At 47.3% G+C, this 12,802-nt stretch overlaps 1 protein-coding gene across 7 annotated transcripts in view; it reads right to left on the bottom strand.

The window, feature by feature from the left end:
* The window catches only part of LOC147216637 (neurexin-2-like), a 174,582-nt gene that overhangs the window by 73,741 nt on the left and 88,039 nt on the right, over positions 1–12,802 (bottom strand). For all 7 annotated transcript variants that reach the window (XM_086177451.1, XM_086177458.1, XM_086177455.1 and 4 more), the window contains one exon: positions 11,797–11,916. In XM_086177451.1, the coding sequence (XP_086033577.1) occupies positions 11,797–11,916 (120 nt within the window). The remainder of the gene's footprint in view (positions 1–11,796; positions 11,917–12,802) is intronic.

The raw sequence follows: 12,802 nt of genomic DNA, 5'->3' as shown, positions 1-12,802 counted from the left end.
GTTCCTGTGCTCGGCAGGTAGACGGAGATATTCCCTAATCTATCGGCGCCTGATTCACGTCGTCCTGCCCGAAAATCACGCCCTTCAGCAAACGGCGCTCGCAGGTGGAACTCGGCGAACGGCTGAATGAGAAGCAAATGAGCTTTGGATGAGCGCCATATAAATCCAGACCATTTAATTGAGTTTGACGGAGTCAATTAGAGCGGTTATACATTTTTTGCGTGCGAAAGGACGCGCCGTGGGTTGAGCTCGGAAAAAAAACGTCTGGCTTCTGGCCGGGAGTCTCGGGAAAATCCCTGCGGTTTCTTTGCGCGGAAATGAATAGGAGGCATCGTGATCCCGAGGCGGGCGGAAACAAACCCGGGTGTTTAGAAGAAGTACAACCACGAAAAGGTGACATCGACAACAAATAATTGTTGATTTCACGATGACCATCTACAAATGAACGTCACATTTAGATATTTTCCCGTCCTTTCGGACGCTCCCTTCAGGGGTCATCGCAGCCAATCAATCTCCTCCGTCTAAACCCAATTCTCTGTCAAGTCCTCTTCCGCTCCATCCGTAAATCTCTTATTTGGACTTTCTCTAGCACATGTGTCAAACTCGAGGCCAAATGTGGAACGCCACGTCATTTTATGTGGTCTGATTGTCTCAAAATAAAGAAGTCAAACGTGTGCCGTGACCAAAAAACTACTTCTTCTTCTTCTTGTTCTTCTTTCGGCTTTTCCCTTCAGGTGTCGCCACAGCGAGTCAACTCTCTCCATCTAACCTTATTCTCTGTATCCTCCTCTCTCACACCAACTACCTTCATATCTTCTCTCACTACATCCATAAATCTTCTCTTTGGTCTTCCTCGAGACCTCTTGCCTGGCAGCTCCAATTCCAGCATCTGTCGACCAAAATATTCTCTATCCCTCCTCTGTCCATGACCCAACCATCTCAGTCTGGCTTCTCTGAGCTTCTCTCCAAAATATCTAACATGTGCCGTTCCTCTGATAGACTCATTCCTGATCCCCTCCATCCTGGTCACTCCCAAAGAGAACCTCAACATCTTCATCTCTGCAACCTCTAGTTCTGCCTGCTGTCTTTTGGTCATTGTAACAGTTTCTAGTCCAAACATCATCGCTGGTCTCACCACTGTCTTGTACACCTTTCCTTTTATTCTGGGAGAAAGTCTTCTATCACATAGTACCCCTGACACTTTTCTCCACCCATTCCAACCTGCTTGGACCCGAGACCAAAAAACTACATTGCCCATAATTCATGCGTGATGTGATTGCGTCCCGCCATTAGATTGCAGTGTGTCCACATCAATGCCATTTTCAACAAGCGGAATTGAGAAATACAAATGATCCCTAAATGTCTGGGAAGAGAAAAGTTGCTGCAGATGGAAGGCTGGTTCAAGAAAGATGGGAAGGCCAGTACATGTTTGTGCTTCAAGGAGAAAAAGCAATATGTCTTTTGTGTTACGAGGAAGCAGCGGTTGTCAAAGAGTCCGCTAAACACGGAGCTAAGTATGCTAAAGTTAGCCCTCTGAAAAAACATCAAATTGTCCGAGAATTACCGTATTTTCACGACCATAAGGCGCACCGCATTAGAAGGCACAGTCTCAGTTACATGTGCCATTATTGTATTTAACCCACACTTAAGGCGCACCTGACTATAAGGCGCGCCTGATTATAAGGCGCGAGTTTTCTATACAATCCGAGCCCACACTTCCCCCTTTAACGTTCTCATGGTGTCCTCTACTACGTCCGCCTTACAACAACACATTCACAAGCATACAAGTTTGCGCATTAAAAATAGAGCGGGAGCTGAGTTTGGTATTCACTTTTTTTTTACGTGTAATCATCATCAATCAAACCCATGGAAGTCTTCATCCTCTGTTTCTGATTTGAACAGCTGCGCTAAATCGCCATCAAACATGCCAGGTTCACTTTCTTCACTGTCAGAGTCGCTTTCCGTGCCGCGCGGCTCCTCGGAAACGATGCCGGCTTTCGCAAAAGCTGGACCAACAGTGCCAGCGGACACGTTAGCCAAAGCGTCTACAATCCATTTGCACTGCACTATAGGGCGCGCCGCACATTTTGAAGAAAATCTAAGACTTTTACGTGTGTCTTATAGTCGTGAAAATACGGTAAAAGCCAAACGATGACGGCGGCAGAATGCGTTCACAAAAGCCGCATCCAAAAACACCGCAGCAGTGAAAGCTTGCTTTATAGCAGAGCAACTCGTACAAATATATGTATTTTTACATCAATGCAAATGCATAGGTAACATTATTATTTAGTTCACAATAAGGAGTAGTGACGTTTATTTCACATTATATTAGGTTACGTTTAGTTACATTGATACTGTTATCGGTACAACCATTATGCTGATGTGGCCTTTGGTAAAAAATCTAGCAGCTCCAACCTTAGCATCCTTCTACTGATACCTTCAACGCCCCCTGTGGACTCCGACTTCATCCCCAAAATATCTCCATCTCTGCTACCTCCAGGTCTGCTTCCTCTCTTCGCCGTCTTTCAGCTCACACCTTTCAGCACATTTCGATAAATAAAACAAAAAACGGGTGGCATATCCAAGACAATCTGGAGATCCAATCCCGGGTTAAGGAGCGCTCACGACCGCACCGGAGTATTAAACAGGCGTCAAACCCCTCGGAAAATAAATCTTCTTTCACGACGGCTGAGAGTGCGGCGGGGTTGCCGTCAGGCTGCGGAGCGTCGCTCGCTCACCGCGCATTTCTGCGACTTCTAAAACGCCCTTAATGAATTCAGACGCAACACGACGGCTCGCCGATTTCAAAGGCGGGTAATCTCGGCTCTTTGAGAATAACATTTCATCCATTCTAACTTTTCCGGACGGCGTGTTTCCTTGAGCCCCACTTCTGCGGCACAAGATTACATCTTAGACCGAATCTACGCCGGATTATCCTCCCAGCCTTCGGGTCCGACTCGCTGTTTTGCATGAGTCCACCTGAGAAGAATATTAAATCATGGGATTTGATGAACAACTCCTGAATGCAAAACAGTGTTTAGTATCTCACACTGGATTATAGGGAATGTTCACATTGATCTACTGTGCAATTCAACCTTTTTAGATATAACTCTGCACATACCGCATTTTAATATTATCAAGAAAATTAGAGAAAAGTAATATTCAAAAAAAATAGATCATCTTTACTATTTAGCACAGATATCTACACTTGGAGCACTTTTATTGCTATATTGTGAATAAAACCCCGCATAAAATCTCACTCCGTCCAAATCTCCGAAAGAACTGAATCGAGTTGTTGACCAAAAAAAAAAAAAAAACAACTTAAAACCAATTTAATTTGGTCACAGATAAAAATGAAAGCTCCACACAAAGCCCGCTAACTGGCACGTAGCACGGGGAGAGGAAGACGACAGCTGCCGTCTTGTGATTGGCTTGTGTACCTTGTATTCATGCCCGCAGGCAACGGGTACAATTTAAAGTCTGCCTTTTCTTCCACAGATATTAAACAACCGAAACGGGAACGTCAACGGCGAAAGGTACTTTCCAGTAAGCACATTTCTGACGGCTGCTGTCGCCGAGTTTGCGTAAAAACACGCAGGAATTGTCAAAAGCGCGTGAGATGCCGGCTCAAAATAGTCGGGAGTCAAATAACGACATGACATTTGAAAAAAAAAACCATAACAAATCAAAGATAAGCTGTTGGTCTGATTTACCATAAGCAATATCAGCAGTTTCCCCCGATGAGCACCACCTAATTTATTATCGCTATGCAGTGTCAGTGGCTTTAGCTAACCGTCGGACGCAAACACGCAAATGAACGTGTCACGCAGACACGCCAAGAATTACAACTCGTGGATTTGCGGAAAGAGAACCCGGAAATGGATCTCGGGACATCGTCAAACATCTGGTTGACTCCGCGCGATGAAACGTCGGCCATCTTGTAATTAGCGATCGTGTTCGCGGCGTTCGCGGTAAATCAGTCCCCGCGGGCGTTCGGTTAGTGGACTCCAGCTTTGCAACTTTGAGAGAGCTCCAAACGGCGGCCTTACCGACCGTATATATATTCACACTTACATTTGTTTTGATGACTTAAAGGATGACTCAACGCGAAACACGAGGCTTGTTATTTCCTAGAAATCGGACTGATGTATTGGTTTGACCTTTGATCGGTCGGCGGCGCCATTTACCGCCCACACGATCGAGAGCCCCCGGCTGGACGGCGTCGGATGAAATCCCGAAGAGAAAGAAAGCCGTCGCGAACCTCGTGTCTGAGAGTCCCTTTGGATTACCCGCGATTGTTTTTGTACAACCACAGGTGGCTGCTTTTTGAGGTTTTAAAAATGGAGTTACGCTTTTGTTGAGCAGGAGCGGCACCTGCTGATGCAAAGTTTAGTCGTCTTTTAATTCCGATTCAGTCGGAAAGAGTGTCGTACTTTTTCAACGTTATGTGAATATGTAAATATTTTGGAGACAAGGTTTCACATTTCGTGCTCGCGATTGGCGAGCCTGTCGGCGTCTGGGCCGAACGTGGACCCATTAGCACAAAAGGAAAAAAAAAAAAAACAGAAAAGGAAAACACTAGTATATTTTCTTTTTGGTTTTTGAATACAAAATGTGACTGTTAAGAAAGGGATGTTCGGTTCATTTCAAGGATGTGCAAAACCACTTCATAATTTTCCTCCGAAAGCGCTAGGGAGAAGAAAAGCAGACCGCAAAAGTGGGGGCTTTGGGAAAAATCTAACTGAAAATATGAGAGGCTCTTCGAAAAATACGCCGAGTTTAGAAGACCTTCAGAAATGTTTGTAATAAAATAGTAAAACGTGTCATTGCAAACAGCCGGTCATTGCTTTTTTTCAGGTTGATACCGGCCCCTTCCTCTGTGCTTTATCTTTATACGTCCACTGTGCCAAGTAGAGCATCCCGCAAAAGTCAATGCTTCCACAAGTCTTATTCCAATAGAGCATACATGTGTTGCTCCAGATGCCTTTTTTGGAGGTCTCAATGCCCTCATTGGACTGAGTCGTTCTTTGTGGCCCGTGTACTTGGAAGACCTTATAACGTGTCAGTTGGCATCTCGAGTACATGTCCGAACACAAGACCATCCGGATTCGTCCCCTTCCACAGATGGAGGGCTGGAATTGCAGGTCCCCGATAGATCATGCTTTTTGACCAACTGGTGGCCAGGTGTTTTCTGTGACCAGTTCGCCTATGGCTGACTTCGGGGCCGTCCAGCTGCTGCGGTTGTATCGTATTACGGGGTTGAACTTGCGAATCCAGTTTTTCCCAGAGGGATAGAAAGGCAATGGTGCCCATGATACAAAGTGGACAAAGTGCAGAAGGGGCATCCTTGGATTTCACTCTTTCTTGATCCCTTTGCTTCCCGAAAAGGCGGGCCGCGGCGGGCATGGGTGAATGCTATCTTGGTTTCACTCGTGGATAGGTTTACATCTATCGACCGGGCAGCTACCGGTAGAAGACTCTCCAGGGTGTCCTTTTCTTTTGTCACTAAAGTCTACATCATCTGCTCCATTCATAACCGTAGAGGAAGCTAGAAAGTTGGGTCTTATAGAGCATACGAGTAAGAGGCAAGGTACCAGATGGGCATTCTGGTATGCCATGACTGGCTGCTCAGAGTTAGCTCCTTCCTTTTGCTGTCTACAACCACTTTCCCCGCCATTGAGGAGCGACCAGCTACACAAGGCGCCGCTGAGATCGGGTATTTTCCTCTTGCAACACAGATAAGATGAGTACTTTTTACATTTATATTTTTACACCTCTGGTTGTTTGCTGATATTGTGCTTCTTTGAAGAAGATTAAATACACATAATTAAAGGCTGTGCCTTAAGTTGTTGACTAGCTTGCACCGGGGTTTAAGTCAGTACAGAAATGTTACTACTTTAAGACGTCTTCTGGAAAACTTTTCAGCCGAGAAATAAATTCCCGGATTTGAAATAATTGCCTCTTTCACCTACTTTCAAGCAGGGTGGTCTTTACAATCCATACTGACCAACCTGCACTCTAACGTCACTTCGACAGACAAATGATGTGATAAACATCGGTCTCGCCGCCCTGTTGCAGTCAAATATTAATGTTAATGCATTCATGTGTACAACGCTCGCCGGAGAGAGTGCTCTGATGGTTTCGCCTTAGGCGGGTGTTTGAAATTCACCGCTTCGAGGATATAGTATATGTCAGGGTTTTTTCCATTACAGGAAATATAGAAATTCAAAGGGCATCCATAAGATATTGGGGTAACTGCCACGCTCTGGTCCTTTGAACTCGGGATTTGACTTTGCGAGTCGTATACAAACACGGGATCCCGTCCTGGCTTTTCGACTCGGATGGAGATCGGGCGCGTGTTTTCCCGCGGCTTTTTTAGGGAGTTGCTATTTTACAGCGAGCTCAAAGTAAAGATATTATCCGTTTGGGAGGGGATATCGGGATTTTTTTTTTTTTTTTTTTTTGTCACGACAACACAGCGTGGCATCAGGACCCGGCTGTATTCCTGGGTCGGTCGATGACTTGCGACCGAGTGGGAGGAGAGCGGTGGTGTAGCGGTCGACGCCTGGATCCTCCCTCTCTGAATGTGCGTGACTCATTCAGTGCACCGCGCTTCTGCTCAGAGCCCTTCTGAAAAGAACCAGAAGCATATTACAGGTGCAGACAGCGGCCTTACTAGCATCCGCCTCTCCTGAAAACCCTCCAATCGATATCGAAACATGCCGCCGCTGCTGCATCCATGTTACGATGAATGCTATTTTTGAAAGATGAGCAAATGGTGGCTTGTCTTGAACCAGGTCAGACCGAGCAGGTCCGAGCAGACTCTGTCATCCATATCTTTGTGGACTTTACTTTGTTCACTGGTGCACAGTCATGTTGGAAAAGGAAGCGACCAGCTCCAAACTGTTCCCACAAAGTTGGGAGCATGGAGTTGTCCAAAATGTGTCGGTATGCTCAAGCTTTCAGAGTTCCTTTCACTGGAACTAAGGGGTCGAGTACAACTCCTGAAAAAACAACCCTACCTTCACCAAATTTCACACTTGGCACAACGCAGTCAGACAACTAGCGTACTCCAGGTATCCGCCAAACCCAGACTCGTCCATCAGATCGCAAGACGGACGAGTCTCCAAAGAACGCGTCTAAAGTGCTTTGGAGTCCAGCGGCGGCGTGCTCTAAAATTACCGCATCCGACACTTTTCATTGTACTTGGTGACGTACGGTTGGGAGCTTGTTCTTGAGCTAATCTGAAGGTCACATCAAGTTTGGAGGTCTGTAGCCATTGACTCTGGAGAAATTTGCCGACCTCTTCGTACTCTGCGTCCGTTTACGTAGCCTAACACTTCGTGGCTGAGATCCTGTCGCTCCCAAACACTTCCGAACACGATTAAATGTCACGACTGGATTAGTTGCATAGGTGGCATCTGGGAGCGACCCATTCTTTCACAAATGTTTATAAACTTCTGAAAAGAACCAGAAGCATATTACAGGTGCAGACAGCGGCCTTACTAGCATCCGCCTCTCCTGAAAACCCTCCAATCGATACCGAAACATGCCGCCGCTGCTGCATCCGCGTGACGATAAATGCTATTTTTGAAAGATGAGCAAATGGTGGCTTGTCTTGAACCAGGTCAGACCGAGCAGGTCCGACAGTCCTTGACAAGGCCGAAGCGAACGACTTCTTCGCGACCGGAGTTGCCAGTGGTTCCGCCGTCTCTTCCACGTTAGCGGATGTTACCGAGACCCCGCTTTAGCGGCGCGACCTCCTTTCTCTCGTCGCGATCAGGCGATCTCGGTTTCGCGCCACCCGCGCTTTCCGGCTTCGGTTACAAATAAAGGGATGTAAATGAAGTCCTCAAATAAAACCACGGCTCGGCGAGAGTTGAAATGAAATGCGCTTCTTTTTATCCACGGCGTCTCGATAAGGAGGGTGAGGAAACCGCACACGGACTAATTAGGAAGAAATGTTTCATTTCCACGGTTTTGTACGTCCGTCCTTTTTTTTTTTTTCGGACTCGGAAAATGCTCATCTAGATAGAATAAAACTCTCAACATGTCACGATGTCCTCTCGGTGGCCGAGAGGAGACACGGCTGGGTCAAATTAAGAATCGGACCCTGACCCCGCGAGGACCCCTTGTGGACCAGGCCCCCCCTGGACCTTCGGACCCTGACCTTGGGAGACCCCCTGGTGGACCACCGGACCCCGAGTGTAGACCGGGACCCCCTGGTGGACCACCGGACCCTGACCCTGCGAGACCCCCTTGGGGACCAGGCCCCCCCTGGACCTTCGGACCCTGACCTGGTGGACCACCGGAACCCGAGTGTAGACCGGGACCCCCTGGTGGACCACCGCACCCCGACCCTGCGAGAACCCCGTTACGACCGGACCCAGCCGGCCGGTGTGACATCGGACCCTGACCCTGCGAGACCCCCTTGTGGACCAGGCCCCCCCCGGACCTTCGGACCCTGACCTTGTGAGACCCCCTTGTGGACCACCGGACCCTGAGTGCAGACCGGGACCCCCTGGTGGACCACCGGACCCCGACCCTTCGAGAACCCCGTTACGACCAGACCCAGCCGGCCAGTGTAACACTGGACCTTGACCCTGCGAGACCCCCTTGTGGACCAGGCCCCCCCTGGACCTTCGGACCCTGACCCCGACCCTACGAAGACCCCGCATCCCATGGTTAAAAATAAAACATCCGAACATACTCTAGCCTTGGTGTGGTTCCCTGCTCGAGTCCGCCTCCCGTCCCGTGACACAACATTCAAAACGAAATGGCAAACGAGTCAGTGCTGTCCCAGCAGCGGGGCGGCGAGGCTGCAAACAACAAGCCCAAACGGAAGAACGAAGGGATTTCGCACACAGGTTTGGTGATCATGAAAACGTTGAAACTTTCAGGCGACTTAAGACTTGAGCTACAACTCATTCATTCGTTTTTTCAGGTCTCATTTGGCGAGAGGCGATTCAGCAGCTGATCACAGGGCCACAAATAGAAATAAAAACCAGTCCTTAAGTCAATCGTCAATACAAATCCAAATGCACCGCGGACAGCAAAGTAAGAACTTCATCTCGTTCAAACACTTTTCCTGCATGTGACGATAAACACTTTGAATCGTAGAAATTCATACTTGTGTGAAGCGTTTCTTCCCCACATCTTTCTTTCCCGAAAGAACGAACCATTCGCTCGTCTATTCATGTTGGATCCCCGACCGACGCGGACACGTCTCCATGCAAGAAGGTCCGAATCGAACCCGGAACCTTCTTGCGGCGACTTGGTGCTGCTCCCTCGCGTTTCAAAACATTGTGCCATCCTCGTGTTTGATTCGGACGATGTCGGGGTGCCTCACGGTATCGACACCGACGTCATATTAAAATTTGTTATAAGCCTCGGCTTCCCTTTTATGTGCAACTATCTTCCCAAGCGGCTCGGCGAGACACGGAGGCGTCTTTATCACGCCGAAAGCAGCCCGAGCGGCACGACGTATACTTTCTCAGGGTTGTTTGGACAGAGGGGATGTAATAGATAAAGACAAAAAAGGACAAACTATTGATTTTCGGGTGAGATCAATGGAGTACAGCCAGCACGGTTCACTGTAGGTGTGTGCAAAACAAACAAGTGGAGGTGAAAAGCAGGGTTTATCACACTGTAGGTTACGACTTCAACAGATGTGAAGTCATCTAATTGTATTTTTACACATTAATAAAAATACACTATATGGCCTTCACCTGCCTCGACTTCCATTTGACGTTAAGCGACATCCCATTCCTAATCCAAAGGGATCAAATTGATTGGTCCAGCCGTTGCAGCTGGAACAGCTTCTGGGAAGATTTAGATTTAGATTTATGGGATTTATGGGAATTTTGGACCTTTCTACCAGAAGGGCATCGGTGAGGTCACATGCTGATGTTGGACAAGAAGGCCTGGCTCTAAGTCTTTGCTCTAATTCCTCCCAAAGGTGTTTCATGGGGTTGAGGTCAGGACTCTGTGCAGGCCAGTCAACTTCCTCCACACCAAACTCTGTCATCCATGTCTTTGTGGACTTTACTTTGTTCACTGGTGCACAGTCATGTTGGAAAAGGAAGCGACCAGCTCCAAACTGTTCCCACAAAGTTGGGAGCATGGAGTTGTCCAAAATGTGTCGGTATGCTCAAGCTTTCAGAGTTCCTTTCACTGGAACTAAGGGGTCGAGTCCAACTCCTGAAAAACAACCCTACCTTCACCAAATTTCACACTTGGCACAACGCAGTCAGACAACTAGCGCCAAACCCAGACTCGTCCATCAGATCGCCAGACGGACGAGTCTCCAAAGAACGCGGCTCAACTGCTTTGGAGTCCAGCGGCGGCGTGCTCTAAAATCACCGCATCCGACACTTTTCATTGTACTTGGTGACGTACGGTTTGGAGCTTGTTCTTGAGCTAATCTGAAGGTCACATCAAGTTTGGAGGTCTGTAGCCATTGACTCTGCGGAAAGTCACCGACCTCTTCGCACTCTGCGCCTCAGCATCCGCTGACCCCGTTCGGTCCGTTTATGTAGCCTAACACTTTGTGGCTGAGATCCTGTCGCTCCCAAACACTTCCGAACACGATTAAATGTCACGACTGGATTAGCTGCACAGGTGGCATCTGGGAGCGATCCATTCTTTCACAAATGTTTATAAAAACAGTCTGCATGCCCAGGTGCTCGATTTTATACACCTGTTGCCATGGAAGTGATCAGAAGTGATGGGTGAACCAATACTTTTCACCATATAATGTACATTGAAATATTAGTAGACGAAGATATGACTCGTCAAGTACAAAGGTTACAACAAGCCGTTCTCCTCCCTCTCGAAACAAAACTGGGCTCCGGCACAATACGGCGATGATTATTCTAAATGAGCCGGCGGTAAATGAAGTGGAATTCGCCGTGACCGCAGGACCAATAACCGCACATACAAAGCACCTTCGAGTCAAACTATGATCATTAACCACTATTATGAATAAACATTCATCAAAAAACGATGTAGATGTGTGAAAATCAGCAAAAAAAAAACAACCTTCAACCGTTCGGCTTAAAACCTTACGGGAAGCGGGTTCCGATTGAGGCTGTATGTTTAAAGATCGGATTTCAGTTTTCAACGTCAACGGAGAAACGCTTTTAAAACAAGAAGTTTAAACGTTGCCGGGGGGCATGCTTAGGTAAATTTAATTGTGCTCTTTCCGTGTGGTGATGCATTTCAATGGAATCAGATAACGCTGTAAAATTCTCAATATCCAAACACAGATGAAGAAAACGCGTGAAACCAGGAGTACAAAAACTCGAATATCTGCCAGAACCATCCAAAATCAGGACCGAATACCAGAAGATCACGACGGGGGGAATTATTTCACGACATGTGAAGGTTTCGCTCCTGAGCAGGTACGCCGACATCCGGCATGAATTACTGCTGTCGTTTAAAAACACGTGTGTTAAAAAACGGTTAGCATCATTTGTGCTCCAATTGTTCCTCTGACTGATGTATTTGCGGGGACAGATTTACGACAGAGCGGCCCGGCGGATAGCGCCCTCGCGCTCCGGCAGCCTCTTGCGTAATCTCCGATGCACATTCGCTCATCACTCCGCGTTTAAACCTACACAATGAGTTCGACAGCGTTTCCCGGAGAAGATGTTTCACATTTTATGGGTATTTTAAGCCCTTCTGGAACACGCTCGCTTGTAGGATGCGTTCAGTATCACCATTCGCTCCCCGGTGACCTGCGAGAGGCTCTTCTTTTATTCCGGTCCCATCCGGGCGTAAGACGGATGTACTCACGGTCGCTGCAGAACGGCCCCCCGTAGGTTGTCATGGTGCAGTCGCAGGAGAAGCCTTCCCAAAGCTGCAGACAAACTCCCTGATGGTGGCAGGAGTCCTCCGTGCAGGTGGTGCTGGGACCTGCGGGGGTTGTTCGGAGGGGTTTTAAGCAACTTTACCAACACTTTATCCATGCATTTTTACTAACCTGAGAGAACGGGAGGCGCAACGGCGAGATGGTTATTACTTACAGTAAAACATGCAATATTAATCCCTTTAAAACATTGATACGGTGACTGTACACGGGAAGTGGTGACTGTATCTTCCAAAACGGTTTAGCCAGACATGACCAGTATGTATATAGACTGCTCAAAAAAAATAAAGGGAACACTTGAACAACACAATGTAACTCCAAGTCAATCCCACTTCTGTGAAATCATAGTGTCCACTCAGGAAGCAACACAGATTCATTTTGACTTGTTTTAAGGACATTACATCAAAGTTGGATCAGCCTGGAGTTTGTTTTTACACTTTAATTTGGAGTGTGATTCCTAATCCAGACCTCCATGGGTTGATACAATTGATTTCCATTGATCATTTTTGTGTGATTTTGTTGTCAGCACATTCAACTGTGTAAAGAGCAAAGTATTTCATAAGAATATTTCATTCATTTAGATCTAGGATGTGTTTTTTAAGTGTTCCCTTTATTTTTTTGAGCAGTGTATACATACCGTAATTTCTGGACTATTGAGCGCACCTCAATATAAGGCGCACCGGCTAGCCGATCGCTATCTCGGGCTTCCTCCTGCGCACTAAAACAGTCAAAGTTGTCTTCTTTTGTGTCGGAGTTGAACGGACTCAGAATTTCCCGGTCATTTCATCGGTCCGATATGACGAGGATAAATGTTTTAGCGGCGTGAAGCTCGTTAGCGTCCCCCCCCCCCCCCCAAAAAAAAACCCTCCATATATTAGCCGCATCGTTGTTTTAGGGAAAAGAGTCACGGCTTATCGTCCGGAAATTACGGTA

The sequence above is a fragment of the Fistularia commersonii genome, chromosome 29, assembly GCF_037954325.1.
Source record: "Fistularia commersonii isolate RoL2024-O1a breed Wild chromosome 29, RoL_Fcom_v1.0, whole genome shotgun sequence".
In the NCBI taxonomy this organism is placed as follows: Eukaryota; Metazoa; Chordata; class Actinopteri; order Syngnathiformes; family Fistulariidae; genus Fistularia; species Fistularia commersonii.
This window is presented reverse-complemented; position numbering and strand designations above follow the sequence as displayed.